A 15,215-nucleotide genomic window follows, 5' to 3' on the forward strand; every position below is an offset into this window, starting at 1 on the left:
GTGGGGAGCTAATGAAACAGTTATTGGGAAGCTACATAGAGAGTGCATCCTAGATTTCAGGGGAGTTGGTGGAGTAGGACAAAGTGTTCAAGGAGTGAGGGCCAGGGTCATGTCATAAACTGTACTTTAGAGGGGCTTTCATGAGCAGCAAGAATTGTGGAGTTAAGTTTTGGCTCTTATGTGAGTATCTTACAGACTTGAGCAATTTGTATAATTCAGTGTTAATTCTTATAAAGACAGTGGAGAGAAGAGCAAAGGAAGGGATTACTAATCCTTGAAATAACATAGGAATCACTAAATTATTTTTAATACTCCATTTGTGGCTATGGAAATTTCCATTTGGAAATATGGAAATAAGAATGCCAGTTAAAACAGAAACCGTGAATCAGATTATAAGACTGTTTCTGAGAAACTTGGAGTAAACTAAGTTGAATTTAAAGATTTATAAGTAGTTCTTGGTTTCTTGTGTCTCATCTAAAAGTATACTAGCTGGGGTGGAGGTGGGCAAGGTGGTGACAGAGTGGGGGACCTCGTTTCATTTGGTCCCTCGAATTTAGCTGGATATCTCTCAAACCATTCTGAATACACATGAATTTAACCTGAGGTGTAAGAAGATTTATCTGGATCTCTACAAGCAGAAAAACAACTACTTTTTGCAAGGTAGGAGGTACGGAACCTTGAATCTTCAGGGAAAATATCAGAAGATAAATGAAGGGGGTAGGGAGCCTCCATAAGCCAGTCACCAGAAAGTCATATAACACCAGAGCAAAAAATCAGGACCCTTGGAAATCTGCTGTAGTAAGAGACACCCCTTTTAGAAAAGGGCACAGGGGGTGAACAGGGCAGAATTTTAGGTGGATCATTGTGGTATCAGGATTCCAGGAGACTAAGAAAGAATGGGGGAGCCTAAACCAATAGAATGCCCAAGCAGTTGAGTGGGTAGACTGGTTTTGGTCAGTGAGCCCAGAAGGGACTCTCAGCTCTGGTCACATAAACCGTGAGCCAAGCTTGTAGGGAGATCTCTGGACCACCCTGAAAAGGACTAGAAGGTATGGGCTGTTTAATATTCTAAGGGAGATATAAAAACAGCTTGCATCCAGGACACAGCAGTAGATTTCAGGGCAGTGTGGCTCATGAAAGAACACTGGGGTAGCACCCACCATGACCTGGGAGCTGCAGAAGAGGGTGCATACACGGGACCAAGGCTACTGCAATTACAAAATCACATTGTGCAGAGACACTCACGGGTATCCATAACTCCTCTGGGAAAGGGGAAACAGGCAGGAGCTGTGGGATTCGGCAGTTTGGCTCATAAAGAGGCCGCATCCATGATTGGACATCAGCTTTTGGGGTAGTGTGACTGCTGAAGGGACACGGGACACCTCCCAGAATGACCTGGGAGCTGCAGAAGAGGGTACACGTGTGAGTCCATGGCTGCTATTGCAAAGTCACAAAGCACAGAGAGGCTCAGGGGTCCCTGTATCTCCCCCTGGAAAGATGAAACAGACACAAATAGTATGAGTCTGTGGAGCTTGGTAGACAAAGAAGTGGAGATGGTTTGACCTGAGGATTTATTGAAGAAAAGGGACCACAAACCTGTGGCTCTGGACCAGCGATTTCTGCATGGCCATATTTGCTCTGACCCTCTAAAGAGAAGTGGAAAGCCACCATGGAACAAAAGCCACACAACCAACCAGCTCACATTAAGGCCATCCCACTGACAAGGGGTGGGGCAACTCCACCCAAGCAAAGACACCTGAGAAGCTAAGCAGCAGGTGCCTCCTCCAGAAGACAGGAAGAACAGGTGAATCATAGCTCATTTTCCACAGGACTGTAAAACTCCAGCTCTAGGAGAAAATAATAAAGGGAGCTCCAGGTGTTCTCTCATGACTTATTAATACTTCAGGCTAAAATTTTACATTTCTCTGTTTGTTTCTTTTCTTTTTCTTCCTTTTCTTGTCTTTTTCTCCTTTTTTTAAAATCCTGTTCCCATTTCAAATAGATTCTTACTTGCCAACTTGTTTTTAAGTCAATTTTTAACTTTTTCACATCTACATTTTATAGATTTATGCCCCATACAAGCCCATTTTCACTTTATTCATTTTATCTTGATATATGAGTTCTGATTTCTTTGCAGTTTTGGGATATAGTGTCTTCTAACACAGAATCCAAAAATCCATCAGGAACAGGGAGACCACCCTGCTTTGTCCTTCCTGAGAAATTATAATCTTTCACCCTTCCTGCCCCCCCTTTTTATTATTTTGGATCATCTTGGCTTTGGTTGCATATCTGTGGTAGCTTTCCACCACTTAGGATTTTTTGCATAGGTTGTGGTTGATATTGTAGACTCTATTCATTCACTCAACCATCCCTAAATAGAATGACTAGGAGGAGGAACTCTAAGCAAAGAAAAGAACAAGAGACAATGTCCTCTGCCATAGAACTAATAGATATGGATATAAGCAAGATGTAAGAGATAGAATTCAGGATAGCAATCATGAAGTCAATAGCTAGGGTTGAAAAAAGCATTAGTGACCATATAGAATCTCTAAGAGCAGAAATGGGATCTAATCAGGCTGAATTAAAAAAATGCTGTGAATGAGATGCAGTCTAAACTGGATAATCTAATAGCCAAGTGTAAATGAGACAGAAGAGTGAATCAGTTACCTAGAATATAAGGTGATAGAAAGGAGGAAAGCTGAGGAAGATAGGAATAGGCAGTTAGGGCCCATGAAAATAGACTTAGATCAATGATGCCATGAAATGTTCCAATGTCAGAATTATTGGGATACCCAAGGGAGTGGAGAGAGAGAGAGGACTAGAACATATTTGAGCAAATTATAGCTAAGAACTTCCCTAATCTGGGGAAGGAAACAAACATTCCTGACCAAGATGCAGAGAGGACCCCTAAAAATAAAAATAGATAAACACCCTGACATATTAGTGAAGCTTGCAAATCTTAGAGCCAATGAAGCTACTTTAAGAGCAGCAAAGGGGGCGAGATCTCTTTTGTACAGAGGGAGGAACGCCATAATAACATCAGACCTATCCACAGAGACCTGGCAAGCCAGAAAGGGCTGGCAAGACATATTCAGGATACTAAATGAGAAGAACATACAGCCAAGAATACTTTATCCAGCAAGGCTGTCATTCAGAATGGATGGAGAGATAAGGAGCTTCCAGGACAGGCAGGAACTGAAAGAATATGTGATCACCAAGCCAGCCCTGCAGGAAATATTAAGGGGGAATACTGTAAACAAAGGAAGACCCCAAGAGTAAGATAGACCAGAAGTTAACAGAGAAAACCTATAGAAATAGTACTTTATAGGCAATACAATGGCACTAAATTAATATCTTTCAATAGCCTCTCTCAATGTAAACAGGCTGAATGCTCCTATCAAAAGATAAAAGGGTTTCACATTTGATAAGAAGCAGGGCCCACTCATATGCTGTCTACAAGAAATTCAATTTGAATCTAAAGACACCCCCAGATTGAAGGTGAGGGGATGGAGAACCATTTATCATGCTAGTGGACCTGAAAAGAAAGTGGGGGTAGCAATCCTCATATCAAACAAATTAGATTTTAACCCAAAGACTGTAGTAAGAGATGTAGAGGGACACTATATCATACTTAAGGGGCCTATCTAATGAGAAAAATCTGATATTATAAATACCTGTGCCCCCAATGTGCAAACAGGCAATTTATAAACCAATTAATAACCAAAAAAAAAAAGGAAATATATGGAAAACAATACATTAATAGGGGACTTCAACACCCCACTCACAGCAATGGACATATCATCTAAGCAAAAGATCAACAAGAAACAAGGGCTTTGAATGATGCACTGGACCAGATGGACTTCACAGATACATACAGTATAACATTCCATCCTAAAACAACAGAATACTCATTCTTCTTGAGTGCACATGCAACTTTCTCCAGAATAGATTGCACACAGGGTCACAAATCAGGTCGCAACTGATACCAAAGGATTTGGATCATTCTCTGCATATTTTCAGACTATTATGATTTGAAACTGGAACTCGTCACAAGAAGAAATTTGGAAGGAAGCCAAACACTTGGAGATGAAAGAACATCCTGCTAAAGAATGAATGGGTCAACCAGGGCATTAAAGAACTAAACAATTCATACAAGCCTATGACAATGAAAACACATCGATTTAAACTTCTGGGATACTGCAAAGGCGATCCTAAGAGAGAAGTATATATAGCAGTCCAAGCTGCTCTCAGATAATTAGAACAATCCCAAATGCACAAGCTAAACTTACACCTAAAGGACCTGGAGAAAGAACAGCAAATAAAGCCTAAACCAAGCAGCAGAAGAGAAAGAGATTAGAGCAGAAATCAACAAAATAGAAACCAGAAGAACAGTACAATGGATCAATGACACTAGAAGCTCTTCTTTGAAAGAATTAATACGATCAATAAACCTATGCCAGACTTATCGAAAAGAAAAGAGAAGGGATTAAAATTAATAAAATCATGATGAAAGGGGAGAAATCAGGACTAAAGCCAAGGAAATAGAGACAATTATTAGAACTTGTTAGCAGCAGCTGTATGTCAACAAGCTAGACAATCTGGAAGAAATGGATGCATTCCTGGTTACTCATAAACTACCAAGACTGAAACAGGAAGAAATAGACAATCTGAACAGACCAATAACCAGCAAGGAAATTGAAACAGTCGTCAAAACCTGCCAAAGATCAAGAGTCCAGGGCCAGGAGGTTTCCCAGGGGAATTCTGCCAAACATTCAAAGAAGAAATCATACTTATTCTACTGAAGGTGATCCAATAAAGAAAATGGAAGGAAAACTTCCAAACTCGTTCTATGAGGCCAGCATTACCCTGATCCCCAAGCCAGACAAAGACCCCATCAAAAAGGAAAATTACTGACCAATATCCCTAATGAACATGGACACCAAGATACTCAACAAGATCCTGGCCAATAGGACCCAACAGTACCTTAAAGGGATTATTCACCACGACCAGGTGGGATTTATTCCTGGGATCCAAGGTGGTTCAACATTCACAAATCAATCAACATGATAGAGCACATTAGCCAAAGAAGAGACAAGAACCCTCTGATCCTCTCAATTGATGCAAAAAAGCATTTGACAAAATACAGCATCTTTTCCTGATTAAAACTCTTTCAGAATACAGAGATAGAGAGACCATAACTCAAAACCATAAAAGGCATCTATGAACAGCCCACAACAAATGTTCTCAGTGGGAAAAAATGGAAAGCTTTTCCCTTCAGGTCAGGAACACAGCAGGGATTCCCACTCTTACCACTTTTGTACAATGTAACGTAATTCAACAACGTAATCCTAGCCTCAGCAATCAGACAACATAAAAGACATTCAAATCAGCAAAGAAGAAGTCAAGTTGAAAAGAAACTGAGGAAGACACAAAGAGATGGAAAAGCATCCCATGCTTATGGATTGGAAGAATGAACATCGTTATAATGTTTATGCTGTCCAGAGCAATCTACACATTCAGTGCAATCCCTATCAAAATTCCATGGACAGGGGTGCCTGGGTGGCTCAGTGGGTTGAAGCCTCTGCCTTTGGCTCGGGTCATGATTCCAGTGTCCTGGGATTGAGCCCCGCATTGGGCTCTCTGCGTGGTGTGGAGCCTGCTTCCCCTTTTCTCTCTGCCTGCCTCTCTGCCTACTTGTGATCTCTGTCTGTGAAATAAATAAAATCTTAAAAAAAAAAAAAATCCATTCGACATTTTCACAGAGCCAGAGCAAACAGTCCTAAAATTTATATGGAACCAGAAAAGATCCCGAATCCCCAGGGGAATGTTGAAAAAGAAAACAAAAACTGAGAGCACCAGAATGCATGGCTTCAAGGTATATTACAAAGCTGTGGTCATCAGGATAGCACTGTATTGGCACAAAAACAGACACAGAGATCTGAGGGACAGAGTAGGGAACCCAGAAATGGACCCTCAACTGTATGGTCAACTCATCTTTGACAAAGCAGGAAAGAATATCCAGTGAAGAAAGACTGGTGCTGGAAAAATTGGACAGCCAATAAATAGTGCTGGAAAAATTGGACAGCCACATGCAGAAGAATGAAACTGAACCATTCTCTTACACCATACAGAAAGATAAGCCCAGAATGCATGAAAGATCTAAATGTGAGACACGAATTCATTAAAATCCCAGAGGAAAACACAAGCAGTAACCTCTTTGACCTTGGCCACAGTGACTTCTGTCCTTTTTTTTTAGGCCTTTTTAAAATTTATTTTTTAGAGAGAACATTTAAGTAGGGAGGGCATCATGCAGAGCAGGTAGAGGGAGAAGCAGGTCCCAGGCTGAGGAAGGAGCCCTGTGCAAGACTCTATCCCAGGACTTGGGATCATGACCTGAGCTGAAGGCAGACATTTAACCAACTAAGCCACCTATCCCTACAGTGACTTCTTTCAAGACACATCTCTAAAGGCAAGGGAAGCAAAAGCAAAAATGAACATTCGAGACTTCATCAAGATAAAAAGCTTTTTCATAGCAAAGGCAATAGTCAACAAACTAAAGAGGAACTCACAGAATGGTAGAAGATATTTGCAAATGACATTACAGATAAAGGGCTGGTGTCTAAGATCTGTAAAGAACTTCTCAAACTCAAGACCCAGAAAACAAATAATTCAGTCAAGAAATGGGCAGAAGACATGGACAGACACTTATCCAGAGAAGACATCCAAATGGCCAATAGACACATGAAAAATGCTCTACATCACTTGCCATCAGGGAAATACAAATCAAAACCACAATGAGATGCCACCTTTGACCAGTAAGAATGGCCAAAATTAACAAGACGGAGGAACAAATGTTGGCAAGGATGTGGAGAAAAAAAAATCTTCTTACAGTGTTGGTGGGAATGCAAATTGGTGCAGCCACTTTCAAAAACAGTAGGGTGGTTCCTCAGATGTTAAAAATAGAACTGCTCTATAACCCAGCAATTGCACTACTGGGTATTTACTCCAAAGATACAGATGGCGTGAAAAGAAGGGGCATCTGCATCCCAGTGTTTGTAGCCACAGTGTCCACAAGAGCCAAACAGTGGAAGGAGCCATGATGTTCTTCAATGGATGGCATGGATAAATAAGATGTAGTTCATATATACAATGGAGTATTGCTCAACCATCATCAGAAAGGTTGAATACCCATCATTTGCATCAACATGGGTAGAATTGAACAGTATTATTCTATGTGAAATATGTCAAGTAGAGACATATCATTTGGTTTCAGTCTTTTGTGGAACATAAGGAATAGTATGGAGGACCACAGAGAAAGGGAGGGAAAACTGAATGGGAAGAAATCAGGGAGGGAGACAAACTATGAGAAACTCTGGACTCCGGGAGACACACTGAGGGTTGCAGAAGGGAGGGGAGTTGTGGGATGGGGTAACCTGATGATGGGCATTAAGGAGGGCACGTGTGATAATGAGCACTGGATGTTACATGCAACTGATGAATTGTTGAACACTACATCAAAAACCAATGATGTACTATATGTTGGCTAAGTGAACATAATTTTTTTTTATCATGTTATGTTAGTCATCATAAAATACATCATTAGTTTTTGATGCAGTGTTCCAAGATCATTTAAATGGATATAATTTAAATAAAATAAGATAAAATAAAATTAAAAGGTTCAAATAAAAAGAAAACTATATTGGCTATAGGCTAAGAAGAAAAGAGTGGGGATTTGGTTTGTTTGGTTGTACTTTTGTTGTTACATATTTTCACACTCTTAGCACATCTCAGAAGTCCTCATTTTTCTTTTTTTCAGATTTTAGGTCTGTATTTTTGTGGGTGAGGGAGGGTATATTTTGAGCCTTTTGTTTTCTGTTGGTCATTCTGTCTGTACTGAGTACCATAGTTTCAGTCACATATTTCCAAATATAACAGGGTCTGAGAAGGGGAAAGAACAGTAGCCATTTAGACTCCTAAAGAGTCTAGGATGTTTAAGTCTCTTCACCTGAGCATTAGTATCATTATTAGTAAGCAATGACCAGTCTCACTCTGAAGAATGTTTGAGGTACTGTCAGCTGCCACTTTCCTATAATAAGTGAGCTTTAAATAGACAACTTAAGAACCTGACCTTTGCAGTTCGGTTGTGAGGTTTTTGTTTCTCATCCTGAGCTCTAACTGCCCCTAACAGAGGAGGAAGAATCAGGGCACAAAAACATACGAACAAGAAAACCTTGACTTTTCTGTATTATTTTAAGAGATTTGAAAACAGTCTAACATTTGAAATTTGAACATGATTTAAGGCCATTACAAATTACAATTTGGGATTTTTTGTTAGTATACAAAATAAATGTGCATTTATGCATAGGTATGACTTATTCACATATATAGTAGCTCTGTAAAATATATACATGCAAATAAATTCCAGTTTTTTAACTATAGAAATTGATTTTCAAAATAACTAGTTTTCTAGTTAAAATAAGGGCAAAGTAGTCCCATTTACCCATTTATACTAATTTTTGGAAAACTCAACATGATTAATATTTTCAGAAGCAACCTCCTAAAAGTCTAGTTTAGAAAACTATTAAATAAAGCACAGTCACTTCAGATGGGTATGTGACTTGGGAACTCCTCCCCCAGTCATTTAAACTGGTTAAATAATTTCATTCTACTACTAGAGAATTGGATGGTTGTTATCCATTCCATATTAACATTTACTTGAATGCTTATATATGTCAGAGATTGCTGTACATTTCACATGTATCATTTCTCTTGTTATAGAAACTATGGATAAAAGTAGTAATGCCACTTTACATTAAATGAAGGGTTGGAGACTTAAAACAAACAAACAAAGTTTTGCCCAAGATCATGTGGCAGTGAAGTAATGGTACCATTATCACATTAACTATTATCACTAAGTCAAGGACTGAAATATTCCTCTTTATTTTTTAATTATACTTGGACCAAAGAAGCTGCTCTGTTAGTTAATTATTATCAGGAAGAAGAGTACAGCACTAGCTGTAAAGATAATAGCAACGAAAACAAATGAACGGACCAAGATATATACTGGAGAAGACTTAGAAGAAGGAGACCAGAGTTGGTACTTGGCTCCGTTTTTAGCTTATATATCACTTTATTAGGAAAGCTTTCCCTGCCACATCCTATTCCTTATGTCTGTTAGAACACTGAACTCATTGTTGTAATTACCATATTGCAATGATTCTAAGGTGCACATATTTTTCATTTAACATTTCTAAAATCTGGATGCATCTTATAATTGATGTTGTCTTTTTTTTTAAGGTTTTATTTCTTTATTTGACAGGCAGAGATCACAAGTAGGTGGAGAGGCAGGCAGAGAGAGAGGAGGAAGCAGGCTCCCTGCTGAGCAGAGAGCCCGATGTGGGGCTCGATCCCAGGATTCTGGGATCATGACCTGAGCCGAAGGCAGAGGCTTTAAACCACTGAGCCACCCAGTTGCCCCTAATTGATGTTGTCTTAAAATTAGTTGTCAACATTTCTCCTTAATAATTGGTTCAAAAAATAAGGATGTGATTTATGGTCGATGGCATCTTAGATTTGATGATACACAATATTTACGTGTGTTCCCATGAAAAGGTTTATATCATCCCAACAGTTTTAAAGATTTTATTTATTTATTTGACAGAGAGAAATCACAAGTAGATGGAGAGGCAGGCAGAGAGAGAAGGAAGCAGGCTCCCTGCTGAGCAGAGAGCCCGATGCGGGACTTGATCCCAGGACCCTGAGATCATGACCTGAGCTGAAGGCAGCGGCTTAACCCACTGAGCCACCCAGGTCCCCCCCAACAGTTTTAAATACCAGGTATATACGGTGATTTTCCAGTTTCTAGTCTAGTCCTCTTTTAAGCTCCAGACCTGTATGTTGAACTACATTTTCCTTCAAAACCACAGGCATCACCAATTCAATATGTCTACTTTCTGAACAAACTTGTCTTTCAGTATTCCCCCAAGTCAGTAAATGGAATCTCCGTTTGTACATTTGTGAAGCTGAAAAGCTATCAGTTTGACTGCCAGGGTGTGAATCCCACTTCCACCTTATACTAGTTATGTGAGGACACCGAGATATGTGTCTGTCTTCATCTGTAAAATGGGGAGCATAATAACACCTATCTCTGAGAGTTGTTGGGACATTAAAACAAGGGGTAAATGTTAGCTGCCACTGATCTTTATGATACATACATATCTGTGACCTCTCTCCTTAACTCTGGACATGTAACTCATCCTCAAATCCTGTGAGAGGCAGGCCCTTTAAAATACTTCTGTCCACTTTTATCTCATCACTGCTTCTCCACTCCAAGCCCTTATTTTTCTCACCTATAGTAACTAATAGCTTCTACTCTTTCTCATCTCTAGTCTATTCAGTACAAAGATCAGTCAACAATCTTTTAAATCAGATCACACAACTTCCTAAAAACCCACAGTTCTTAGTATGGTATGTATTGTTCTCAGTTGTCTGCCTAGCCTCTGCCCACTTTTTCAGCTTCATCTTATGCTGCTCTACCTTGTAGTGTCACTCATTTCTCCCAAAATGAACTCCCACTCATCCTTTACTTTTCTTCTTAGCTGCCACTGCCTCAAAGACATGTTCTGATCTTCCAAACTAAAGTTGTTACTTCAGTCCTAGTGTATGATCTTTTATATTGAATTTATACCTTTCATATTTGGGGTGAAGATAAGGAAGTCGAGTGATTTCCCCAAGGATTGTAATGCTGATTATGGTAGAACTAGAATGCCAGAGGAGGACCGGCCACTCTAACCTCTCATTTCCATGGTCCTTCCTTTGCTTCCTTGAGAACAGAAGAAAGCATATGAATCAATGTGCGAGGCTTCCAAATATGGCCTGACTTCTCTCCTTTCTTTCCATTTAACCTTCAGGTAGGTTGTTCTCTCAATATCCATTTGTTTGGAAGCCGTCCCTCCCAAATTAGATTGTAAACCTTTGAAGATGTTCGTCTATTCATATGGTACTAATATAACATTCTTCTAGTAGTTCTTATATATACCTAGCAGTTATATAAATCACCTCGTGTACAGTAGATAATGATTAAATATTTTTGTCTTCAGGATGTTAGAGAAAAACAGTATTTTAATCCATTTAATTTATTCAGGGTTTGGTGGTATTTCATGAAAGAATATAGTATTTGCCATACTTTTCTACCAATCAGTTACTACATTTTCTGTTTTCAGATTTTGAATAGAACTGCCTCAAATTTAATTTTAAAGTAAATAGTTGGTGTCTTCATAGATTATTATGCTTGTTTCACTAGAAAAACAATTAACCTTAAGTATTTTTGCTTTGCTTCAGGAATTAAGTGATCTACAACGAGACCCACCTGCTCATTGTTCTGCTGGACCCGTGGGGGATGACTGTAAGCTTTGCTGTCTTGCTAGAATTTTGCTACCATTAATAATATAGGTTTGAATGTTTGTTAATGACTCCAAAACTCCTTTGTTTGTTTCAGTGTTCCACTGGCAAGCAACTATTATGGGACCTGTAAGTATGATTCATATATATGAAATTAATTCCCTCAGCCATACCTTATTCTTACCATTTCACCTTTGATGAGACGTTTGTGGCTAAGGTTGAGTTTTCATGTACTCTGAAAACTCAGGAAGCAAAATACAATGAAAGGATTTTTGATGATTTTCTGGAGCACTGGTGGCAAATCACTTGTTTGGATCACTCTGATGTTTCCCTTTGACAAATCCTTGGTCATTACACATAGTCATGGATCATCCACCATTTGCACCCAGGCTATATGTTACACATTTGCTTTATCTGTTTTTAAGCACAAAAGTCAGTTGTTCAGAACCCAGTATAATGATCCTCACATCAACAATTTTAGTAAAAGAAAAAAATAATATTTTAGTAGGTTAGAAATGACTCTAATTAACTCAGCAATGGAATACCTGCAAGCAACAAGCACCAGTTTGCAATAACTCTTCACTGTTCCTGTGTGTGAGAGGGAACTGGTAAGATAATTGCAACAGATCTGTCTTTGCCAACTCCTGAATTTGTTGTTTTTAGTTTTGTTGTACTAAACTCAGAATTACCTATTTTTAGTTTTGTTGTACTGAATTACCTATTTTATGACTGGCTTTACTTAACACTTACTACCCTTGTTAAGATTATTTCTTTCTGTACCTAGAGGCAGAAATGACCTGTACCTATGTCCTGAAACAGTCTTTTCTTTTTGTGCACAAAAATCTGATTGCATAGGAATGGCCATTGACTACTTTCTGGGTGAGAATATACATACTAGTAACCTGTTTACATGAACATCATTCTCTCCCTCCCCTGAAAGAATTTTATCTAGTAAGGCATAGAGGTTTTAATCATATTACTTGTGTTTCACTTTTAAAAACAAATACTGAATTTTCAGAGCAGGAGTCCTGGGCAAATGTATCAAATTCCTAAACTGTTATGTTAAGTTAGTTTTTTCTAAGGGTAAAATGCAATATATTTAAAGAACAACTTGAAGAATCTAATTATTTGTTTTTCATTGCTTACTAAGAACCTTCAAAATACTATTATTTATTTATTTATTTATTAAAGATTTATTTATTTGACAGAACAAGATCACAAGTAGGCAGAGAGGCAGGCAGAGAGAGAGAGGATGAAGCAGGCTCCCTGCTGAGCAGAGAGCCTGATGCGGGGCTTGATCCCAGGACCCTGGGAACATGACCTGAGCAGAAGGCAGAGGCTTTAACCCACTGAGCCACCCAGGCACCCCCAAATACTATTATTTAAAGGCCCACCCTTACCATTTGAATTATAGCCCTTCACAGATATTCCTCAGATGAATCACATGTAGCAAATGGTTACAATTATGTTACTCATACCCCCTTTATTTTAGTAAAGCAAACATGCCACTCTCTAATATCATTTGAATTCATTTACATTTTCTACATTCCCTTTAACTTTTGAAGAACTAGAATTAAACTATATATAGTTAGAATAATTATACAGTATATTCCTCTAATGTATATGCAGAAACTTGAAGAAGTAATGAGAGTTTTGCTGTTATTACCGAAGTGGTAATATAACATGATAACATGAAAAATTTCATTAAATATTAAGGAGGGGCACCTGGGTGGCTCAGTTGGTTAAGCATTTGACTTTGGCTTAGGTCATGATCTCAGGGTCCTGGGATTTAGCCCTATGTTATACTTGTCCCTCTGCTCCTCCCCCTGCTCATGCCCTCTTTCTCAAATAAATAAATTATATATATGTAAGTAGATATGTGAATATACGTGTGTGTGTGTATACACATATATATATAGAAATATGTGTGTGTGTGTGTGTGTGTATATATATATGAAGGAATATATATAAAGGAATTAAAATAGATTTTACCTTTATTCTTTATCATTTTTTTCTTGCTTGTAACATTGAATGTATTTTCTAACTGCCATAAAGAAACATGGCCAAATTTAAATTCTTTCTATATAGTTGGTTCCTAATTTTTTTTTTTTTAAAGATTTTATTTATTTATTTCACAGACAGAAATAGGCAGAGAGGCAGGCAGAGAGAGAGGAGGAAGCAGGCTCCCTGCTGAGCGGAGAGCCCGATGCGGGACTCGATCCCAGGACCCTGAGATCATGACCTGAGCCGAAGGCAGCGGCTTAACCCACTGAGCCACCCAGGTGCCCCAGTTGGTTCCTAATTTGATTCAATGACTATTGAATTTATCTAGTTTTATTTTGAGCTTTTTTGTGTTTTTCACATTCTATTGTAAACTGTTACTAAGTGAAGATTGGAGGTCTGAATTGTGTGTCTTGTAGCCTTTCCTTTTTATAACTTGGTCTTTTTATTTCATTTCTATTCTTGCCCCTTAAAGGACGACCATTGGTGCCCCTCCGAAGCTCAGTCAGTTAAGTGTGCTGACTATTGATTTCAGTTCAGGTCTGATCTCAGGATCATGGGATCAATTCCCATGTCAGTTTCCCTCCTCAGCGAGGAGTCTGTTCAGGATTGTCTTTCCCCCTCTGCCCCTCCCCCTGCTTGCACTCTCTCTAAAATAAATAAATCTTTAAAAAAAAAAAAAAAAGACCATCAGATCTTAAGTTTTATAAATAAGAAGGTAAATAAATACTAGCCCAAACCCTGTTTCCCATACTGATTACTGCTGCGGAAAATTCTTCTTTTCTTAAAGTAATCTTGTGTATATACTAATCTATAAAACTCTAGACTCATAAAAAGATCTGTTTAGGTAAGTCACATCACTGTGTGTGTCCTGTTTTTGTGTTTAACTTTGATGTCACCATGATTATTGAAGATTCCTCCTTCATACCTGCAAAAGGAAATCTGTTTTCAAGGTAAATGATTTGAACTTAGGACAGAGTGATGGCTTTTTTGTTTTTCCCCAATTCAGTTTTGGGGGAAATCATCTTAGGTTACTAAATAAATATAGTAATCACTAAATAAATTTAGTAATCACTAATGCAAATATTTGTAATTTCAGCCTGATAGCGCCTATCAAGGTGGAGTCTTCTTTCTCACTGTACATTTTCCGACAGACTATCCTTTTAAACCACCAAAGGTATTTTCATTTTTATGATTGATTTGACTCCTTGTCAGAGATTTTACTCTCCACCCCAAGATATGTACATGATGTCAAAGACTGTGGGTAGCTTAGCATGTTCAAACTATTCTGTAAAATCACTGAATTTAAAATATGCTTACTCAAATATTGGACTATATCTGTAAAACAAAAGGCGGTATCTGTTATATGATAAATTAGCTTCCTTACCTTTTTTTCCCCTCCTCATTAGGTATATGTAGTTTGGGAAATTTTTTATGGTCAAGAATCACACTTTTGTATTCAGGGGATTATTTTTGAAAGTTGACCCTATTTCTCAGTTCTTAAGTTGTTATTCAACAAAAATTTATTGAGTACCTCCAGTGTTCTGTTAACATTGGGGAATATAGAAATAAATGTGACACAGTCCCTTTATTAAGTATGGTAAGAAAAATAAAAACATTTCCTTATTACATTAAATTCAGACTGGATCTGAAGAGGAAATAAATGATGGTGACATCAAGGAGGGAGAAGTTTATTAACAAATACTTCCACTCAGAATAATTATTTTAGATTTTTAAAAACAACCTGATTAACATTATATATATGAAACAATGTAACAACAACTCTTGTGGAAAATTAGAATTCTTAGCAGATC

The 15,215-nt window shown here is 38.2% G+C and overlaps 1 protein-coding gene across 1 annotated transcript in view; it reads left to right on the plus strand.

The window, feature by feature from the left end:
* Positions 1-15,215, plus strand: part of UBE2D1 (ubiquitin conjugating enzyme E2 D1) — a 38,209-nt gene that overhangs the window by 17,869 nt on the left and 5,125 nt on the right. The window contains exons 2-4 of the mRNA XM_044239533.1: positions 11,341-11,404; positions 11,498-11,529; positions 14,501-14,578. Of these exons, the coding sequence (XP_044095468.1) occupies positions 11,341-11,404; positions 11,498-11,529; positions 14,501-14,578 (174 nt within the window). The remainder of the gene's footprint in view (positions 1-11,340; positions 11,405-11,497; positions 11,530-14,500; positions 14,579-15,215) is intronic.

This window comes from Neovison vison, chromosome 2 (genome assembly GCF_020171115.1).
Source record: "Neovison vison isolate M4711 chromosome 2, ASM_NN_V1, whole genome shotgun sequence".
NCBI classification, from domain to species: domain Eukaryota; kingdom Metazoa; phylum Chordata; class Mammalia; order Carnivora; family Mustelidae; genus Neogale; species Neogale vison.